Source organism: Columba livia, chromosome 6 (assembly GCF_036013475.1).
Source record: "Columba livia isolate bColLiv1 breed racing homer chromosome 6, bColLiv1.pat.W.v2, whole genome shotgun sequence".
NCBI classification, from domain to species: Eukaryota; Metazoa; Chordata; class Aves; order Columbiformes; family Columbidae; genus Columba; species Columba livia.
The window spans coordinates 5,272,408-5,292,780 of NC_088607.1; the positions used below are offsets into that span (position 1 = coordinate 5,272,408).

General features: G+C 39.8%; 1 protein-coding gene across 15 annotated transcripts in view; it reads right to left on the minus strand.

Moving 5' to 3' along the window:
- Positions 1–20,373, minus strand: part of TACC2 (transforming acidic coiled-coil containing protein 2) — a 140,735-nt gene that overhangs the window by 109,253 nt on the left and 11,109 nt on the right. For 13 of the 15 annotated variants that reach the window (XM_065066832.1, XM_065066831.1, XM_065066829.1 and 10 more), the window contains 3 exons: positions 18,140–18,217; positions 16,690–16,749; positions 6,109–6,281 (listed from right to left, as the gene is read on the minus strand). In XM_065066832.1, coding sequence (XP_064922904.1) covers positions 6,109–6,281; positions 16,690–16,749; positions 18,140–18,172 — 266 coding nt within the window. In that variant the 5' untranslated portion in view covers positions 18,173–18,217. The remainder of the gene's footprint in view (positions 1–6,108; positions 6,282–16,689; positions 16,750–18,139; positions 18,218–20,373) is intronic. The other 2 variants (XM_021291993.2, XM_065066824.1) reach the window with 1 other exon arrangement.

Here is a 20,373-nt window from a genome sequence, read left to right on the forward strand (position 1 = left end):
AATAAAATGTGTTCTCTTTTGTGGTTACTTGATCTCTTTTGTTTGTAACCTAAACTAGCTAGCCATATTTAGGGGAAAAATTAATTCATATTTAAAATAAAACATGCAAATGACAAAGCATGAAAGAACATCAGAGTTTCTCGTAGTTCATGTACAGCTTAGGACATGAGTCATTTTGCTAGAAAAAAATTGCTGCACATATTTTATGATATGTTAAAAGAAAGAGAAAATGCAGTAATTCAAAGACCTAGATGCATATGTAATTTGAAATATGCAAGTGTCCCGCTGCACTCAAGAGTTATCAAAGGGAACTTTTCCCTTATCTTAAGAAGTTAAGCACACAATTAAGGATTTGCAAGTTCAAGGTCTTAACATACTGACCATATGAATGTTATCCTTCCAGTCACAACATCAACTAACAATGAGTTATATCTTTATATGTGCGAAGCATTTGTTTTGCATAAATAATTACTGAGAAATTACTTGTTTGGAAGCACATTGTGAATTTACCAATTAATTTTTAATACCTGTAGTTATCCTCTTCCACCTTCAAAATATATTGTGACAAGTTCAAATTATCCTGGAACAAATTGAAGAGTACTGCCCAGTTACCGAGATGTTTATTAGGACAGCACCGCCTGGTTTGTGTTTAGGGTGTGTGTGAATCTATAAAGGATGTTAAGAAATCAGTGATTTATGGTGCATTTCCCACAAATAATTCCAGATTAAGAACCATACCCGATCTACCAGCCTGAAATTGGAACTTCCATTACTCTGTTTTACCATCCATAGCAAAGGCAAGGGGACAGAAGATAAAAGCAGCAGCAGCTAGACAAAAAACTCTCTGACTGGTGTTTACTATCTGCAGGGAAACTGGAGGAGTTGGGGGTAGAAACACCCAAAGATGTCAAGCCTGCTTGATAAATTACAAGAAATGATGTTCCAACAACAGAAAATCGTAGATAACTTGAAACTTCCTTTCCTTATGCTTTTGCTTTCCTTCTGAAACGTGCAGTATATGTTGAAAGGACAGGCAGCCTTTGCAACCCAGTCATGCTTACGAGGGAAAAAACACCAAGTGCTGATGGAACCCAGAGGTCACGTATGGCTGCCATCCATACTGATGTAACCCCCAGCCTGAGTGATTGTGTTCCCAGGAGGATAAGAGCCTGAAATCCGAGGATGAATTTAGAAAGCACTGAAGGGGACAAATGCACAGGCAGCTCTACAACTGTGGCACACTTAGAGCTGCTTCTCAAATGTTTCTGTTCTGTTTCCCCTGACACACGAGAGATCGGCATCTACATTTTGAGTTTACACATTTGGACACATAGTGGAGGACTTAAAGAATCCGGCACTTCAATCTGTCTCTAAGAGGTTCTGAAAGTTAATTAGGAACGTGGAAATAACTTCCACATCCCCTTTAAAAAAAAAAGAAGCCGAAGTTTTAGAGGCAGAGCAAGTCACTATTTGAACTTTTCAGTGTAAACAAACACATGAGAAATCCATCATCGCTAAAGGACTGCTAACAGCAGCCAGCTTCCCCCGCCCTCCCCGAATATCTAAGCTTTCAGGAAAAAGTGAAGCAGGAATAATGATCTATATGACCCTCCTGGGAACTCTCCTCCCCTTCTCCCCCCACCCTCAACCACTTTTCGCCTCCTTGTTCCATACACAGAATAAAATGCCGGGCCTGCAGTATTTTAAGTATGACCGAACTAAATCATTCTAACATTTAAAAAGGAAGCTGTACTACTGCTGCAGTGAGCAAACATGGCCAGATCTTCAATTCCAGTTCCACAGCCAGCTCCTGGTCCCTGTTGGAGACATGGCGGGGGTCAGCAGTCAGCACGGCACCGAGCGAAGGGTCCCAAGGGACATGCGGCAGCTCCAGCAGTGGCTCTGAGGGTCCCACAGGATCTGTGCTCAGCATTTAAGGTGGGAGAGCAGCCAAGTTCATCCATGAAAAGTGCTTATTCCCCTGAACAACTACTGGGTGTGTACCTTTTAATAGAATCTTAGGATAGCTTGGGTTGGAAGGGACCTTCCAAACCCGTTCAGTCCAACCCCTGCCATGAGCAGGGACATCTTCACCAGCTCAGGTTGCTCAGAGCCCCGTCCAGCCTGGCCTGGGATGTCTCCAGGGATGGTTCATCCACCACCTCTCTGGCCAACCTGGGCCAGTGTTTTACCACCCTCAGGGGCAAAAATGTCTTCCTTGTACCTACTCTGAAACTACCTTCCTTTACTTTACAACCATCTCTCCTTGCCCTATCGCAACAGGCCCTGCTAAAACATCTGTCCCCATCTTTCTTATCGGCCCCTTTTAAGTACAGAAAGGTTGCAATAAGGTCTCCTCAGAGCTTCTCTTCTCCAGCTGAACACCCCAGCTCTCTCAGCCTGTCCTCCCAGAGCTGTTCCAGCCTCAGATCATCTTGGTGGCTCCTCTGGCCCCTGTCCAGCAGGTCCGTATCTGTCCTGTGCTGCGGACCCAGAGCTGGACCCAGGACTCCAGTGGAGTCTCACCAGAGCAGAGGGGCAGAATCACCCCCTCCACCTGCTGGCCACGCTCCTTTTGATGCTGTCTCTGCTTTTTCCTAAACCTGCTAGAAAAAAAATGCTTTTCTGGGGTAGAGTTGGCCAGCTAAGGATTCCTCAAGCATTTTCCCCTGTGTGTGCACAGGAAGGCATGGTTGCATCTCACTGAGACACTGAGGCAAAGCCTGAGGCTTACTAACTATTCTATTTCTTCAGCATTTTTATTTCACATGGAAAGTTTGCAGATTAATTGCTGACGGTGTTACTTTTCAGCATACAGGACTAGTGAGAAACAGGTAAAAAACCTTGGACTGAAAAAGAGTATTTTAAAATAAGTAACAGACATTGCAAATTCTAAGCCATAAGCATTCAGAAGTGATGGAAACAATTTCTGAGAATTTGTGGAGGATGGAAGAAAGACACCTAAAAGACTGGAAAAAAGCCAATAGTAGTTTTCCACTCCATTCCAAGATGGTAGGTCATACACTCTAAGACTGTAAGAGTTCACTTCAGGGCGGAAAAGATGTGTTCAAAGCAGCATACGGGAGCGAGTTAAAAATAAACAGCCTGGAATCTGAAACTTCAAAGATTTTCCGTTTATTGTCTTTGTTTCTATTTTGGCAGGATATAACTTAGAAGCCACGCAAAACAGGCATGTGGCAGCAGCTTCAGGAGTAAGGCGAAATAAAAAGTAATTGCCTGAGCTCCTGCCCATCTAATTTGTTTCCTGAAACAAGAATCTTGTGAATCCCTTCAAGCTGACTCATCCGTGTAACATTCAGTTCACAAGAGTCATAATTTTGCATGCCGAAGCGCAAAGCTCTTTTAGCCAGCTAGAATACAAGCCTAAGTGTCCTTGGTACTTCCATTTTGAAAAGTGATGTCTAAAGTACTGCAGCTATGCCATTTTTGAGTAACGCAATGAAAAACCGTGCAAATTGTTCACAGAACAATATAGAAATACCTCTACTAATATTAAAAAAAAAAAAGAGCAAGACTGCATTTGCTGCAGCCAAACCACAAATATTCAAATGTCAAGATAAGAAACCTCACCCCACAGTCTCTATTACTTACTCTGACCCATTCTAACACCAGTTTGGAAGGCTTAATATGCTGGGTGGGCAACAGCGTAGCCTTGCGTTAATCACCTGTACTCAGCCTGTTGTTTCAAACCACACCAGTGTGTAACTACTTGCTTCTTAACACAGTCTGCCAAAAGGCACATGCAGGAATTGCTGACACTAATGTAAACCATCGCGCACCACACCTCCGCTCCAGCGTTTGTTATTTTTCCATTCATGCTTCGTGCTCCTCATCCTGCTCAGAGCTGGAGCCTCCACTTTTGCTTCCACTGAAATCCAGACCCACAGAGAGAAAGTTATCTGGCCCACATGACTTCTGGCTTCAGATCAGATTCTATTAACCAGCTATTTCTACCACTAGAGTGGGAAGAGACACACTTGCTACTTTGAGATTAAAAAATAAAATACTTTGAAAAACCACTGTTGTGGGTCCTACAGTATCAGTACTAACTGTGGCAGGTTTTGAAAAATAATAGCAAGGGTACAATAATGTAAAGGTTAAATTCTGCTCTGTCCCAGTATGCCCAAGTCAGCATATAAGTTTTGCAATATGATTAATAGATTTCTGCATTCTCAAGGGAGAGTCTGTCAGTAAGGCCACAAACTTTGTCGGTCCAAGGTTGTACGGTGTTGCAGTCCTGTGTACACAGTCTAATACTCATCATTTTGCAGTTTCACAAAACTCTAATTTGCAGGAACGTTACTCATGATAGGTCTACATTTAAAATTCAGCAGTTACCAGCACTTATTTCCCTCCCCATTCTCTTTTCTCCTTTCCATAATATAACTCACATGCTGATAAAAACAGCAGAAAATGGCAATTCTGTTGTCACAAATCACAATCGATCACATTTTAAGTAGCTTACACATACAATGTAGTCATTATGCACAACACTGTTGAGAGAAACTATAAGCTAGAGGATACATATAGTACTTCTTAACCATAATAAGAAATGGACAAAATATGCATCCAAAACTCTCTTCTGGTCTGAGTTTACCTCACTACTTCAAACTCATTTTTTTCTAACTAGTGTGAATGACATCTATGACTTTCCTCATTCGACATGAAAATGGAGAGACACTCTCAAAGACACGAGGAACTCATCTGAGGAAGATGGTTCATGTATGGACCTGGTGCTATTAATATATACAGTAAATTGATGCCACATTGGAAGAGAAATTGTCATAGATCTCTAGGAAAGAAGTGCAACCTTTCATCACTTTAAACTTCAAGTCAAAACGCCCTTATAATTGTAAATTGACTTTGCAGTCTTAACTTTGCTCAGACTTTATTATTTTCAGTAAATAACTAGGATGTGCCAGTGGTAACCTATTGAACTGGAAGAGCTCCATATCACAGACAAACTATTCCTTCCAAAAAGGAAGGACTTAAAACTGAGACAAACTATTGCACGAAATCAATAATTTCATGCTAAATCATCATAACTTCTTATTAATTAAAAAAAAAACAAAAAAGAGAAGAGTTCATTGCCTGGGATGGCATTAACTTAACAGCATTTGAAATATTTTCCTTGACTGTTGTTCTTGTTTTTCACTTCTCAAGTTTACATCTTTCAAAGACAGTGGCAATCAGAAATGGTAGCCGGGGTTGGTGGAAACAGAAAAAGGCTCAAATCACACATCCACACTCGAAAAGGATGCAGCGAATCTTTCTGCAGTGAATTCCCCAATCGTAAAGAAAATGTGTGAAAACACTCTAAAAGGTGCCCACAGCCTAAAAATCCTACACATTTATCAGCAAGTTATTGTTATTCCTTCTAAATTGTATTTGTCATTCTATCCCAGATCTGGAAAGTGTTCAGTGCTACATTAAAATCATGCTGGTATTAGATAATTTCTTCATTACAGCAGATTAAAACTTGAGTAGCATGGGAAAATCCAAGTAAAAAGCGTTAACACTTCAAACGAAATATTCCCTTAGGGATATTTAATAATATCCAGATTGCATTATCTTCTGCAATCCCTAATAGCACTGGAGAATACCTTAACTCCAAAAGCAGTCTTATTTATTTAATCAGGTGGATTTAAAGACATTTAGAAGAGTGTAATGCTAACAAATGTTAGCTGGGTCTGTAATTTTTAGTAGGATTGTTATACAGAGCTGAGCGTGGCATTTTGCAGTTGCGTACATGTCCACAGTCACATATAGCTACAAAAAACTTCAGTGTTTCTCTGTCTCAGATGAGAGTTTATTAGTATGAGCAAAAAGCATGGGAAGCTTAGGTCAGGGGTTACTACAACAGCTGGAGTCTCATTTAGAGCTCTGCAGTAAGGTCTGAGAGTCAGTTTGGTAACCAGTGAGCAGCTTGTTTGGTCAGGTTATTGTGAAGACCGCGTCATCACCATCCATCAGGATGGTAGATTCTGGAAATCAGTTATGGAAGAACAGAAATGTAATGAACACCCCCCAGCTATCAGCAGCACCAGGGCTTCGATTCTGTTCTCAGAAAGAAACTCCATTTCTTACCTTGCGGGTGCTGGAAGGGACGGGGATGGACTCTCAGCCAGTTGCAGAGCAGCAGGAAGAAGACCTGAGATGTCCTGACCTCCAGATCTTTCTGTGCTGTTTTCCTGAGGGCTCCTTTGTAAACCGTGCCCATTACCAGGGGTCTGGCCTAATTCTGAGTCTTGTGGAGTGCTCTAGAATGAAAAAAAGAACAATATTTAAATAGCTACTGCTGCTTTGGAGTACAGGAAATTTTGGAGAATACTTAAGCATAAGGAGTTTTTTTCTGCCCACTGATGGACGATTTCTGTGGTAGATTTCACTACTTTGATGGAATTTTCAGGTTCCAAAGCCAAACCATTTTTTTTGTTAATGACAGAAAAACAGAAGGAAGTGGTTGAGCCAAAAATAAATACTAGGAAAAGAACAGGGAGAGAAGAATGCAACAATTGTTCTAAAGCCTTTACCAACCCAATGAGGGTATCGTCTTCTCTTTTTCCAAGCCTGGCAAATGCTTCCTTGCTAAGCAAGTTTAAAATGAGAAAGGATGGAAACAAGCTTTGATACTCATCGTATTAGCAGTATCTTTGGAGTGGAGTTAAGAGATAAAGCCAACCTCAGTCAAGACCCAGCACTTGAACTCAAGTCCAGATTCTTTCCCTTCCACTTCGGCAAAGCTCAGAGTGTCTCTGACCTGAAACGCAGGGCCTGATCCCCACTGCTCTGCCTTGCCATAATAACAGCTACTGGAAATTCTGCAGTTGCTGTAGCAAATAGCTATAGAAATGCTGTTAGACAAATGTGGGAATGCTGCATCACCTCTTCTCTAGGGTAAATATTTACCCAGGATCATCATGCACGGAGACATGCCTTTACATGAGCGTGTTCGCCTTATTTTGTTACTATTGCAAACTTGGTTTTCCTCCAGGAGGAAGAGAGTCCTGTTCAGGTGTCAGGCTGCTTACAACAGGTAGTGGCACCTTTCTGTTGAATGTTTTTCTTTGCAGAAGTATCTTTAGAAGGCACAGGAGAGCTGGTAAGAGCTGCTTCGAACAGTAGCTGAGGGTGTTCTTCACGTATAACAAAAGAACTTGAGAGAAAAAATTAAGTGTAAAAAAAAATGAAGTTTGAATGAAGAAACTCCATTTCAAATCCTCTGGCACATCAAGCAATAGTGAAAGAGAAAGAAAACTGCTCAGTCATGTCACCCTAAACATACATTTGCTGTTGTTTTAATTCTTAATTGTGACTGTAAAAAGCCTAAAGCACACTTAAAGTAAAAACACATAAATGTATGCGCTGATGATGAGCGGAACCACTTCAGAATAATATAAATGAAACGTACAGCACACAATTCCAATTCATCTCTTAGGATTTTTTTTCCACTCTGAGTTTTTAGGCTTATTTTGCTCTAGAAGTAGCCATTGTTTACAAAACCGAACATGGTGAGCTCTCACACAGCCAAAGGCTTCTTGTGATCAGAGCCAGGAATGAGAGACACCCAGTGGACAACAACAGCTCATGTCACGAGCAACCCAAGAGGTCAGGACATACTCAAAATACAAAGAGACTTCCCTCAGACTTAAGGCAAATTTGATTAACTCTCATATCCTCTGCCTTTCCCTGGAGGAACCCCTTCACTACAGCTCTGTTTGCAGAAGTCTCCTTTATCTCACTGCTTTCCTCTGGGATAGGCTCTTGGTTTCATGATTATTAAACACTTGCCCAGCATGTGCTGACATCTGGCATTTGGAATATTTATCTAAGTATATATGTTGGCCCCGAAATCACAGTATATGGAAAAAAAATACTAGAACATCAAGATTTATACAAGGAAATTTGTTTCTTCCAGCCAGAATGTGTGTGTGTGTGTGTATATATATTTTTATATATATATATATATATATATAGGGAGAGAGAGAATGAGAGAGTGAGCGAGAGCTGACCACAGCAGTGACTTTGGGGGCCATATGTGATCATGGTGGAGCATGTTCATGGCCCACCTGCCACTCACAGACTATCATTGTCCGTACCCCAAAACCTCTCCTGCTTGTCCAATGCTCTTCAGAGAACGCAACAAGATAAGGTTCAGGTATTTACATCTTGGCAGAAGAAGAAATTCAACTAGATGGACCCAACTCCATGCAGAGTCAGACTTCAGAGCCGTGACTTGCCGGGGAAGCAGGACAGGGAAGGCAGCGGGTTGGGATCTCACAACAAGCCACACGAGGCAGCCACAGTCCCACACTCCTGGTCGATGTATCACGTCTTATTGCTCAAGCTCCAGCTGGGTCAGTCTGGGAGATGGGCCACAAATGAATGTCTCACAGGAGCAGCCAAAAGCAGCATAATTTTCAGGCCATTTGAAGACTCCTTTCCTTTCCCAGCAAGACCAGGAGGGTGGAGAGAACCACACAAAGAACCTCAAGAAATTAGGCCAATTTACAAATTTGTCCAGATGCCTCCAGCAACTGGCAAGAGCTGTGAGAACAAATTATTTTCCCTCCTTTCTATAATCCTACCACCACCTCAAATTTTCTTCAGTTGATTTGGCTGCCAGGCAGGAGAAACACCTCACGGCTCTCTTCAGAAGATGAAGAGCTGCTTGTTTTGTCTCCTTCTTCTAAAGCTTCTATCATCTTCCACCACAGAAAGGAACACAGCAAAGAACTAAGTTATTAACCTACTGTGCTCTTAGTACCCACACATTGCTTGTAATGAATCTCTTGTTCATAAGATCAGCTACTTAACTCAAAGGCTCCTTTAGGTTTTAACCCTCTGTTCTACTGACCTGCAGTCATCCCACTTTTGGAGTCACAACATAACAGGGATGCCTCCTGCACACAAATCCCTAAAGTAAAACTGCTTTATGTGCAGAGAACGGGTATCCTCTGAGTGTCCATCCACAGCCATGGATCCCACCAGCCACATGATAATCTCATCAGCAGCAAGCACTCAATTATGGCACTAGAAAGAAACACTACTCGTCAGCCTGTCATGCAATAAATCCCATAGCACATTGCTACCAAAGCTCAAATAGCACTAACAAATATTAATACAAAGAGACTTAACTCAGTGGTTGCACCTGGTAGGTACTTACAAGTCAGCAGTGCAATTATTCCAAGACAGTTTCAAACCATAACATGGAATCAGGTTAATTTGTCATTGACTCCCTTCACAGAACACTTTGGGGCCAGAATAATTTTGGTGGCAATTTGCTGGATTTTACTTTTACTATTCATTTCATAATTCACAAGTTAACTACATCTTACAGACATCTATGTGCCTGCTATACATGGACACCTCATCTCACCCAAACTGGGATGTTTCCACACCAGACACAGAGAAGGGCCCATGTTCCAGTGATTTTATCCACTGTTACACCAAATCTTAATATCTAAACAAAAACAGATGGGCAGATCGAGATGGCAAGAAGAACAATCACAACAAAACTGGTTACTTATGTGCACTGTTTTGAAAACTACTTTTAGTATTTTCCATAGGTTGTCTGGGAGAGACTGGTGGGGTTTTATCCTTCTTTTTGGGTTTGACTTTTCTTGTTTTTAAATAATGTTGTGCTTTCAGCAATCTGATGTTTAAGAAGCCGCAGTTCATCTCCCCGCCATCCCTAAGCAACTGTCACTGGCCGCGGAAAAATCTGACTCTTGCTCTTGCAATTCCAAACATGACCAAATTTAACACATATTAAAACAATCTTTGCAACGTAGCTCCTGGTGGAGCAGAGAGGAGTCGGAAATGTTGACATCCCTTTTTCTTTCTTGTCTGTCAGATGTTTGAATGATCAAATAGTGAAGTTGCCCCCTTAGGCAAGAGCACACATAACCAGGAAAGTATATTTTCAAAAGTAGATCAAAGGAGGATTTTAATAATTTTAAATACACCTTACTGTAAATATTTTAATGCAAAAGGAATTACTAATATTCTAAGACATAGGAAAGCTTTATATATTAGTCTTCTACATGTAGTTTATTAATTTAGTCATCACAAAAGAACATGCTCTGTGAATCCCTGCCAGCCAGCAGAAAAACCTAATTGAATTTCTCTATCAAGTTTTCAAATTTAAGGTTTTTTATGCAAATCAGGTGCTGAACTCACTTTACAGAGCATGCTTTATTTTTAATTAACATCTGTGAAAACAATTAGAAATACTATGTTTTGTTCAAAACTATCATCAGAAAGCTGCTGTTAAATAAATTACTTTGAGGTTCCAACACATACGGCCTCTGAAGTGATTTACTACAGAAGCTTGCAGCTAAATTTGCTCTACATTAATTTCAAATGTAGCATACTCCTTTTTGAAAAGGATTCTGAGAGTATAAAGTGTTACTTAATAGAAAGACTTAAAGAAATAATTGCATTAAAATCAGAACAGAGAGGTTCTCAGCAGTTTTTCTTTAAATCTAGGATAATTTAAAAAAACAACAACAAACACACCAAGTTTGTTACAGACATCACACAAACAGAAGGAAAACTAAACAGCCCATACTTTTTTTTCCTTTGAGCCAGCATACTATTTAAATGAATAAAACTCATTGTCTCAAAATAGGAAATGTAATTTGCATTAAACCTTTCCATAAGTATTGGGCTCTGCAGGAACACAGAGTAAATCTACAGGATCACTTTATTTTCCTGTTGACTTTGAACAGGAGCTTAAAAGTTTAAAAAAAAAAAAAGGAGGAGAACTCCATAAACACTGTAGCCAAAAGGATTATGTGCTCTGCTGTACTCCGGCTGAAGTTACCATGCCAGAAAATTCCTTTAGTGCTCCATAGGAGCCTGTGTACAGTGCAGCCCCAAAACAGGGACTGTCCCCTCTTGGTTCAAAGTCACCACAATAACATCAGGCACCATCACATCCTCGTGTCACCACAATTCCAGAACTCCTGTGTCTCAACAAGTCACCAGGCTCCTGGTCCCAGAGCACAAATTGGCTCTGGTTTTATTAATAAACCGCAGCATTCACACTCAAACCCGTCCAAATAAGCAAACTGCCTTTGATTCCTCTTTCTCCTTTCCCTCAATAAAAGTTGTTTCCTTTTACATCTGCCCTCCGCAACATTCCTCCACTGCCATACATCCTTTTATAGCCATTGCTGGGACATGCCATCGCTCTGACTCGCTGAACGCAATATTTGAGGAGCTACACGAAGTTTCCATTCCCACTAACCCCCCTCGTAATTGGGGGGGAAGCTGGAATAAGCCTTTACAAACCTCAATCGATAAACCAGAACTTACCTTTTCTTTTCCTCCATATCTTCCATCACAAGTTGTTATTTTTTCATAGGGTTTTTAAAGTTTGCCTGCGAGAAGCGTTGGTTTGCGTGCCACCACCTCCTCTGGGGACGGGAACAGGTGAATGTCGGGACACGGAGCAAAGGTCGGTCCCGCAGCACCCAGGCTCCGATTTCAGGATCAGCCCCAGGAAGACGGGGACACTGTCCCTGTCACAGCCACATGTCTGTGGCATCGAGCAGAAAAGCTGCATATGGGGCTCTTTGGAAAGTTCCCACTGCAATATTTTATAGCAATTGCTCGTTTCACTGCAGGACTGGCTGTAGAGGCATGGAGTGAAACGTTGTTCATCCACAGCCTTAATCAATAGGCCATTCCTTGTTATCTTTATTGTACTTTAGCATTAAATCTATTCCTTGAAAATGAAACTGAGAAAATGGCTTGCTGTGATTCTTCAAACAATCAAGTTAACATAATAGTTCATTAATGAATCTGCCTAATACCTGACACTTGCTAGAAATCAATCCAGATGAATAACCCAGTCTATGTCAGAAAACTGGATTTAAGAACACTTTCAAAGTTCGCATTTTTCTAAAACCAGAATTGCACAGGGCACACAGTTGGGAAATCTTATTTTTAAAGTGGCTGCTGAAATTTAAGACGGAGCAGGTTTTAGGAGCTACTTTTTTGCTCTTCTATTTTTGTTTTCTTACTGTTCTACAGGTACAGTAACTGAGCCGCAAATTATCTTTTTCAGTTTTTATATCCTCGGAGAAGCATTTCTCCACAGTTTGGAGAAATAGTACCAAAATAGACAAAAATTAGATGAGTTGATATTGCTTTAACAATCAGAACTTCTCAATCAAATCAGCAAACACTGGTCAGCCAAACTACCCATCACAGGAGAGTAACAAACCAGTATCTGACGTTGGGTCAAGCTTGAACTCTATGTGACAATCAAGATCTGAAGAATTACACCAAAACTTGTCTCTGTCACATTGCAGGGGAGCTAAATTCTGATTTTAATAAACAACTTGTGCAGCAGTTTGCATGATTCAGTGCCTGCCCCTTGTCGAGAGCAGCTGGAGTGCAGCAGTTTAGAGGGGGATGATCGGATCGGCATGAACTCTTGTTTTTCGCTTGAACTTTACAACTCCTTGATCATTTGGATAGAATTATGACATGATCAGAAGCACAAAGCAGACTCTTTGCTTAAGGGAGATTCTATATAGATTTTTGCAATTACAGTAGAGGTTCTTTTAATCAGTAATGGTGTAATTTGTTGTTGCTTCTGGCTTGGTTTCTTTGCCTCTTGCAGAAATAGAATTTTAAGTTCACACCTTTTCTAATTCAAATCCTCAAAGGGACAGGAATGCAAAAATTGGCATTTGGTGGAAGCCTCATTTAATCTGCTTCTTACAAATACAAGAAGCAAAACAAAATATGACACAGTAACAACAATACTTTCAAAATGCTGGTTATGACATGCTATTGTAAGTACTTATGACTGTTCTTTAGAGAAAAGGGGTTTCTTTCCCCCCTGAGAAATACCTGGTAGCTGTAAACATAAAAATAAACACTGGTGTATGTGTACATATATATATATATTTATATATAGTCACCATCTTATCCTTGGTTCAGCATTCTTCACAAAACATACAACTTCTCAGCTACAGCAAAAGCAATTCAAATCTTCAGGCTTCATTATTGGTGTTTATGACCTTTCCCATCTGCTCAGGGTACTAAACTGTTTATCTTCAGGTCCTTGTCATGTCAACATAGGTATCTTCTCAAAAACTTGCTGCTCTGTTTAAGCCTCGGTCTGTTTGAACATACATAGTCCGAGTCTGCACTGGGCTAAATGAAGTGTAGCTACGTCTGTAACTGGCTTCATGGTTCTTGTTAACCACATTTTCCCATCTGTTTATATCATCTATCTTCAGCAGCCAAAGGAGAATTCCTGGTTATCCTTGTAAATCCACTAGTCTTGCTGCAGGTCCTTATTTTCCTTTGTCCCTTTCCTGGAGCTGGATGAAGGCCTGATGAGTATGTAGATAATTTGCTTAACAACAGCAGGTGCATTCTTTTCTTGGGAAAAGAATCTTCATCCTGTAACTCACTGTTTTCAGTCAAGAGAATTTTAGCTAAAGCAGCTTTTTGATGAGGGGTTCTTAGCAGCCTAACAATAAAGCACTTGGGAAGATGCTGTTAGATTTATATTAAGTCCTATTGGCAAAATCATCTCCAAGCTGAGTTCTAAGCCCTGTTGTGCTCCCCAGCTGAAAGTATTTGCTTGCCTAGTAATTTCTAACTACCCACAGCTGTGGAAAATGAAGGTGCAACATTTTCACACTATTTCTAAATGGAGAAATGTGGTAAACAATTATATTATAAATATAAAATACTTTTCATCTCTACCTATAAATGTATGTTTCCCATTAGAAGTGGTGGTGGCATTACATTTGCAAAGGAAGCTTTAACCATTAATTCAGAAGAGAAGGAATAGTCTTCCAATTTCCTATTCGCTATGCTTTCAAATTAAAAACCCTGTCACAACTTTGAATCTTTATTCTTCTTTCATCTTCCCTCCTTCATTCACAAGGAAGACAAGAACAAGTATAATAATTATTCATTGCAGTGAGAAGTGTCCCAGAATTTGCTGCATTTGCATAAGTGGACATATAAGTCTCTCAAAACAGACAATGCTCTTTTTGTGTAAACTCAAACAAATACTTGGCATTACTCACCATAGAATATTGGACCAGTAGTAATTATGATTATAAGCAAGCATTAATGAGTATGGTGATGGGAGGGACGCTAGAATGATGTGAGCATCAATAATGGGCTCGCTGGCCAGTACCCAAATGCCAGCAACACCCTGTTGTGGGCAAACGTTGGCTTAAAGGAGGTGGGACAGTTCTGTCCTGTGTACTCCTGATGTACAGCAGATGAAATGGAAGGAAAATGAAAGAAACAACAATTTAGGGAGTAAAAGAGGTGAAGGATGTGGATACAACCAACTTATAAGCCTGTATAAGGTACCTCATTAAAACACTATAGGCAGAATTATTATGCAGGAAGTGGGAATGTATTTTTGTTCCAAATTGAATATAAGCAATGGAATGTATAGAGATGTTCTTGCACTATTCAAGATGTATGTAAACACACAGCTTAAGCACCTGAGCTCAGAGGAATTTGCCCAGTTCTCATCTGTGGGAATGGAAACTAAAGGCTGGGAAGCTGCTAATGTGCCCAGTGCACCCTCTGCTGATCCCCATAATGCTGGGATCTGAAAGAAGAACCGTGTCAACTAACCAGACCCATCATTTTGCACAGACATAGAGAAGCTGAAATATGGGATAAGTCATAATGCAGAATATTAACTACAGAATATGCAGCAGCCATATTTATTTGTAGCAGTTAAATGCAGAAACCCCAGCAGGGACACAACGTGACGCTTCAGACAAATAGACGCTTCAGAAGTTGTGGTCCTTCTGGCCACTATGCATATGTCGTGTACCTTATACATTTGACAGCAGAAAACAAATAAGAACAAAAAAGATAGCCACATGTTAAGATTTATGTTTAAAGAGAAACGGACGATAACATAGATGTGGGATAACCTGCTTTGTTTGGCTAGTTACTTATTCAGAAAACAAAGGAGAAGAAAGGCCAAAGCAAAATATATAGGAATAACTTATGCAGTAACTGACTTTGAAATTCCCTCTTCAACTGCGGAGCAAAATACATGCTGCTAGAATTTCAATTCAGCATCAGCTTTCACCTTCAAAGAGTTTACAATTACTTGGTAACTTTGGCTTTTCTGTATTCATGAGAAAGGCTGTGAAAGATGACAGCTCTCCTCTTCAGAACTTCACAGTGGCAACAATTAAAAACCTGAGTTAAAATAATTACATATTAGAAAATAAGCTTGGGTTTGTTTATAAGTGGAACTTTATCAGCTGGCATCTGAGCCCAGGTTATCAGGAGTATCAGGGGCTGAGAAAGCACACAAATACATCACTGTCTACAAAACTATGAGCCTTTTCATTTTATTATGGCCACACAGATTATTTTTGAACATCTGGCTGTCCAGAAAAGTCAGGGAAAAAGCCTGAGGACAGACCTTGTTATTCCTCTATACCACCCTTAATGAGAAGCTATGGAAAGTACCACTGTTTCTGGAACTTGAGAAGGTCTCAGCCATCGTGCTGCCCATTAAAAACATCTTCCTTCGTCCATCCAAATGCATTGGGTGGTATAGAGGAATAACAAGGTCTGTCCTCTATACCACCCAATGCATTTGGATGGACGAAGGAAGATGTTTTTAATGGGCAGCACGATGGCTGAGACCTTCTCAAGTTCCAGAAACAGTGGTACTTTCCATAGCTTCTCATTAAGGAGCATTTCCTTCACTTCCCCTGTATTTTCCCTATTTTACCTGTGTAAAAATACCTGTTCTTCTAGACTGTTTCATTTTCATTTTAAACACATTTCTCTTCATGTGGAGTTCTGCTTTTCAAGGCAAATACACCTCAAAACCAGCTTATATTTAGTTATATTTGGGATAAGCCCAACACGCTTTGCCACTGACAGCCCCTTGTTTGGAAGCCAGCTTTGCTGTTCCTACAGGACAAGGCACAAACCTAAAACCTCTCAGCAGCCTGGACTTTGTGTTCTGTTACATCAAACTAGAACATGGTGAATATACATAACATAACTTTGTTAAATACGCTGCTGGCCCCAGCTTTATTTTATCCAAGCATTACCTTTGCTCATTTCTACTAAATTTAACTGTATTTTCCTCAGAGGCTGGTCTCTACAGATCAGGTATTTACTTTTTAAGTGCTCACTACACCCTTCATAGTAGCACATTTATTCCACGGATCTTCCCTGTTATTAAATGAGTTCTAAACTTAGTGCAGGCTCTCCCATCTTTAATACAAACCATGTGTATGGCTTCCAAATGACTCAGCTGAGAGCCAGAGCTGGGCCATGGTGTTCTCTGATAAATACATAAACAAAAACAACAGCTCCTGTCAATTGGTAGAAGAACAACACCCACTGAGCTATTTTAATTGTGTTAGAGTTGGAAGGAAAAGCAGCGTGCAAAGAGGGTCAAATCGAGGCCGTTTCTCCAAAGCGTAGATTGCCACCAAAGCAAAAAAGTTAAAAGAAAACAGATTTGTTTTTTACAACTTGCTGAAAACTTAAATGTTGCTGCCTCACAAACTTCCCGCCAGTGTGAAAAACAAAAGCCAGAAGCAGATGCAGAAGAAAAAGCGCGGCCAAGCCTTATGCCGACATTCTGAAATGCAAACCATGCAAACCAGTTTCATCATCCACTACCTGCTGTGCTCCTTGGTTTGGTGGCATAAGGATGACTTTATTTGCGCTGGGAACTTCTAACTAAAAATGAACATATTTAAACATTTCACCGGATGCATAAATTTTCACTATTCATTAAGCAATACTTTTTCAATAGCTATTCAGCAGATTAAGTAGCTTTTAAGATTTTATTATTACTTCTTGGTTTTTCTCTTATAACAGTGACTTTTAAAGTAATTTGGTTTTCTAGCATTTGTTTTGTTTTGGGTGTTTGTTTGTTTTTTAGTGTGAAATAGAGACAAGAAGCTTACTGTCCTCATTAGAAAAGCTTTTTATTAAATTTCTTAATAAATTCAATAACTTTAACTAAAGTGTTCTCAGCCTCAGGAGGACTCCTGAAGAAATGTGTTTGACATTCAAAAACTTCCTAAGTGAAAGTTGCATGCGTTGGAGAAGAAATTCTCATTACTTAGTTATAGGAATTAACATGTTCACCTCTTCGCAATCCCTTAAAAAAGTTGGGGCCAGATCTTGGGCTAAGAATACAACTTGCCCAGAACAACTGAGAATTAGAGAAGATTTTTCTTTTAAAAATTCCTTACAAAAAATCTGGCTAAATTTTAATACTGATTCCCTTGAGAAGATGCACTTTGCAATGCATGAGGTACAGCAGATCTGCTGAGACCTGAATTGGAAGGAAAATTAACATTAGTGCATTTTATCGTCTATCATAATGTATGGAAAAAGAGAGAATTAAACGTCTTGGTGTTTTAACTGTTGAAATTAATGAATTACAACATTTATTCAAACTTATATCAACATAGTAACTTCTAATGTAATTGTATACCACTTGCCGTGGCATATGGCACTTCATTTCAAGTGTTTAAAAATAAATCAACACACACCAATATGCATCAACAACGCATCCTTGTGAAACAGGTATCAATTTCTCAGTGCTCTGAGGGCACCACAGACATCACCTGGCTCCTGGGACTTCCCCCCATCCTGCCCATGGCCCAGATCCCATCCCAGTTCCACCAGCAATGTCGTAGGGTGTTTGTGTCCTGCTCCACCACAGCCATGGCCCCCACAGACTGACATTCTTGCCCATCCATCTCAGTAGGAGGCTGCATCTGCCACTGATTGTCCCTTAGTTACCCCCAACTGCCCCCCAGCTCCCAGGCTGGGGAGGGGAATGCTCCAGCCCTGCTCACCCCATGGGGATCCTCCACAACTCATGTCCGTGTCCCCAGGGAGCAACCACCAGCACTTGGTGCCATATAGCAGTGTCATTGCCAAAGGAAAAAATCAACCAAACAAAACGTTACCTTCAATTACCATTAATGACACTTAAATAGGAGCGTAACTGGGAGCAGAAGAAAAATGTGGGGTAAGCGGGTGGTGAAACTCATTTCTGTAGGGTTTGCTCTGGGCTGGCAGGGAAGGAAGGAGCCAACGCTGTCATGCTCACCTGGTTTTCTGCACTGCTGTTCTCATTGCCCATTGTGGTGCTGGCGACCAGTATCACACAGCAAGTAAAGAAAGATCACTGGAAGAAAAGAAAAAGCTGTAAGGCTTCTGTGAAAACAAACACTAATGCCAAAGCAACCAACCAACCTAAAGAAAGGGGAATAAAAAACGCCACAGCACAAAACTCTGAACATTTTAGAGGCTTGTCATCTCAGTCACTCTCTTGGCATTCAGTCGAATCATGATTTTAAGTCATAAATCCTAATGGGTTTACTTCGGAATGTGTCTCTGCTGGCTTCCCTACACTGGCTTTATTTACCCAGAAACATACTCCCTGAAACTCAGCTTTGTTACTCTGCTTCTGGATCATCCCGTGTCATTTGAGCAGAAAGGCATTTCCCTTGCCCAAGTTACTTTGGATGGACAGCCCATACGAAAACCTTATTGTTTTAACTGTATTCAACCCACTCCTGTGCCTCAGAGATCCTGGACTGAGCCGCATACTCACATGGTCAGAACCACATTAAACATCACCCTTACTGTAACACAAACAATTTTCCATATGTGCACTCAGCCTTAAGAAAAAGTCATTTTTTTATCCTTATCACTGGAGTGCTTTTCATAGGCATTATTTTGCTGACAATTTTATGATCTAAACACATTTTCTTTGCAGTTAACAGTATCCGCCTGCCTTAATTACTATAGGCTTTATACTAGTTCAACTCTAATTATTTAATTTCAAAAAAGTCCTTGGAGCATTAGAACTACAACCAGCAGCTCTGGAATGAGTGTCTCCCCAGGCATCACTCACGTCTGTGTTATTTTGTAAAGGATACTCAACAGTAAATGCACACAATAAAGATTCACTTATAGATATTTACTTCTTGTTCTAGACATTGAAGTAAAGATGGAAGGAAGGGTTAACTTATTTAACAATAAGTTAAAACAATCTTGTTCAAGGCCTGAAATTTAAATTCACTGTGTTTATTGTATGATTGGATAGGTAAAAATTACACACTCTCTTATTATTTTTTTCCCAAATGTGAGATTCATCTGTGGCATATGTCAAGAAAAACTTAATTAAAGTCAAGCTGTAGAAGAAAGATTGTGGTGTGTTAGCCAAGGAAAGCATATAAGCTTTTAAGGAATGTTATTACTTATTCCTACAGTACACTTTTTTAAACTTAAAAGATTATTTTTCTTCACAGGAGGCTTGGAGAGAGAGGAAAGTTTGGTGCCATGCTCTGTTTAAACTTGAGAATCTTCAGAGGATAGATTGGTGCTTGAACTTGCTCCTGTTGAAATCCCTGGGGCCGGGATTGCACTTTTAGAGATTAATTAGCAACACCAGGTTTTGTCTGCTGAGATTACTGCCAAATCCTCTCCTGTTTTAAAATAGCACTGAACTAAATTAAAGGTTCTATGTAATATTTTCACAATCACTATTCCCAAGTATGAAGTACTCCAGCATGAAGCAATGTGCACAACCAAATGTTTTCAGGCCCAGCTCAGTGCAATGTTCCAAGAAAAGAAGTGAAGATCATAATATTTTAAATATGTATTGATATAAAAATATTCTCACATTATTAGACCAGATAACTAAGGTTTCAATGGACAGAAAATGAATAGTAACTTTGCTATAGCAAAGTATAGCTATAGTATAGGAGTGAATACAGGGTGTTTCAAGAAGATGGACCCAATTTTGAAGTAATTTCAATTTGAAATTTGGTCCATTTTTTTTTTTAAACAACCTGTATATTGGCATTTCTGTGCCCCTGATATTTTCTTCCCAGCCCTTTTTCTTTCCCTAGAGTATGAAATTTCACAATTGTCACACAATTCTTGCATTACCAGCTGCTTAACAATGAAGATAAACGTCATAAATAGGAAATAAAGTCATTATAGATTCTCCAATAATGAGACATGATAATAATAATTCATGAATTACATTGCGGAGTAACTATGATAATTTTTCGGATTACAATGTTATTGCAGTCCTTTTAACATACATTATTTCTAAAATATTTTCCTAATGCACAAGCGTTACTTAGGTTGCAAACTACAAGTGCTCTATGTGTATAGAATTTCAAATAGACATTATAAACATGCTAAAAATCCATACATTAAATAAACATAGGTTAACCAAAAGATAATCTTTCTCATCTTTCTATACTATCTTTTAAAATTTACATGTCATTATTAAAATTATTTTAACATTACATATCTTGAAAATGG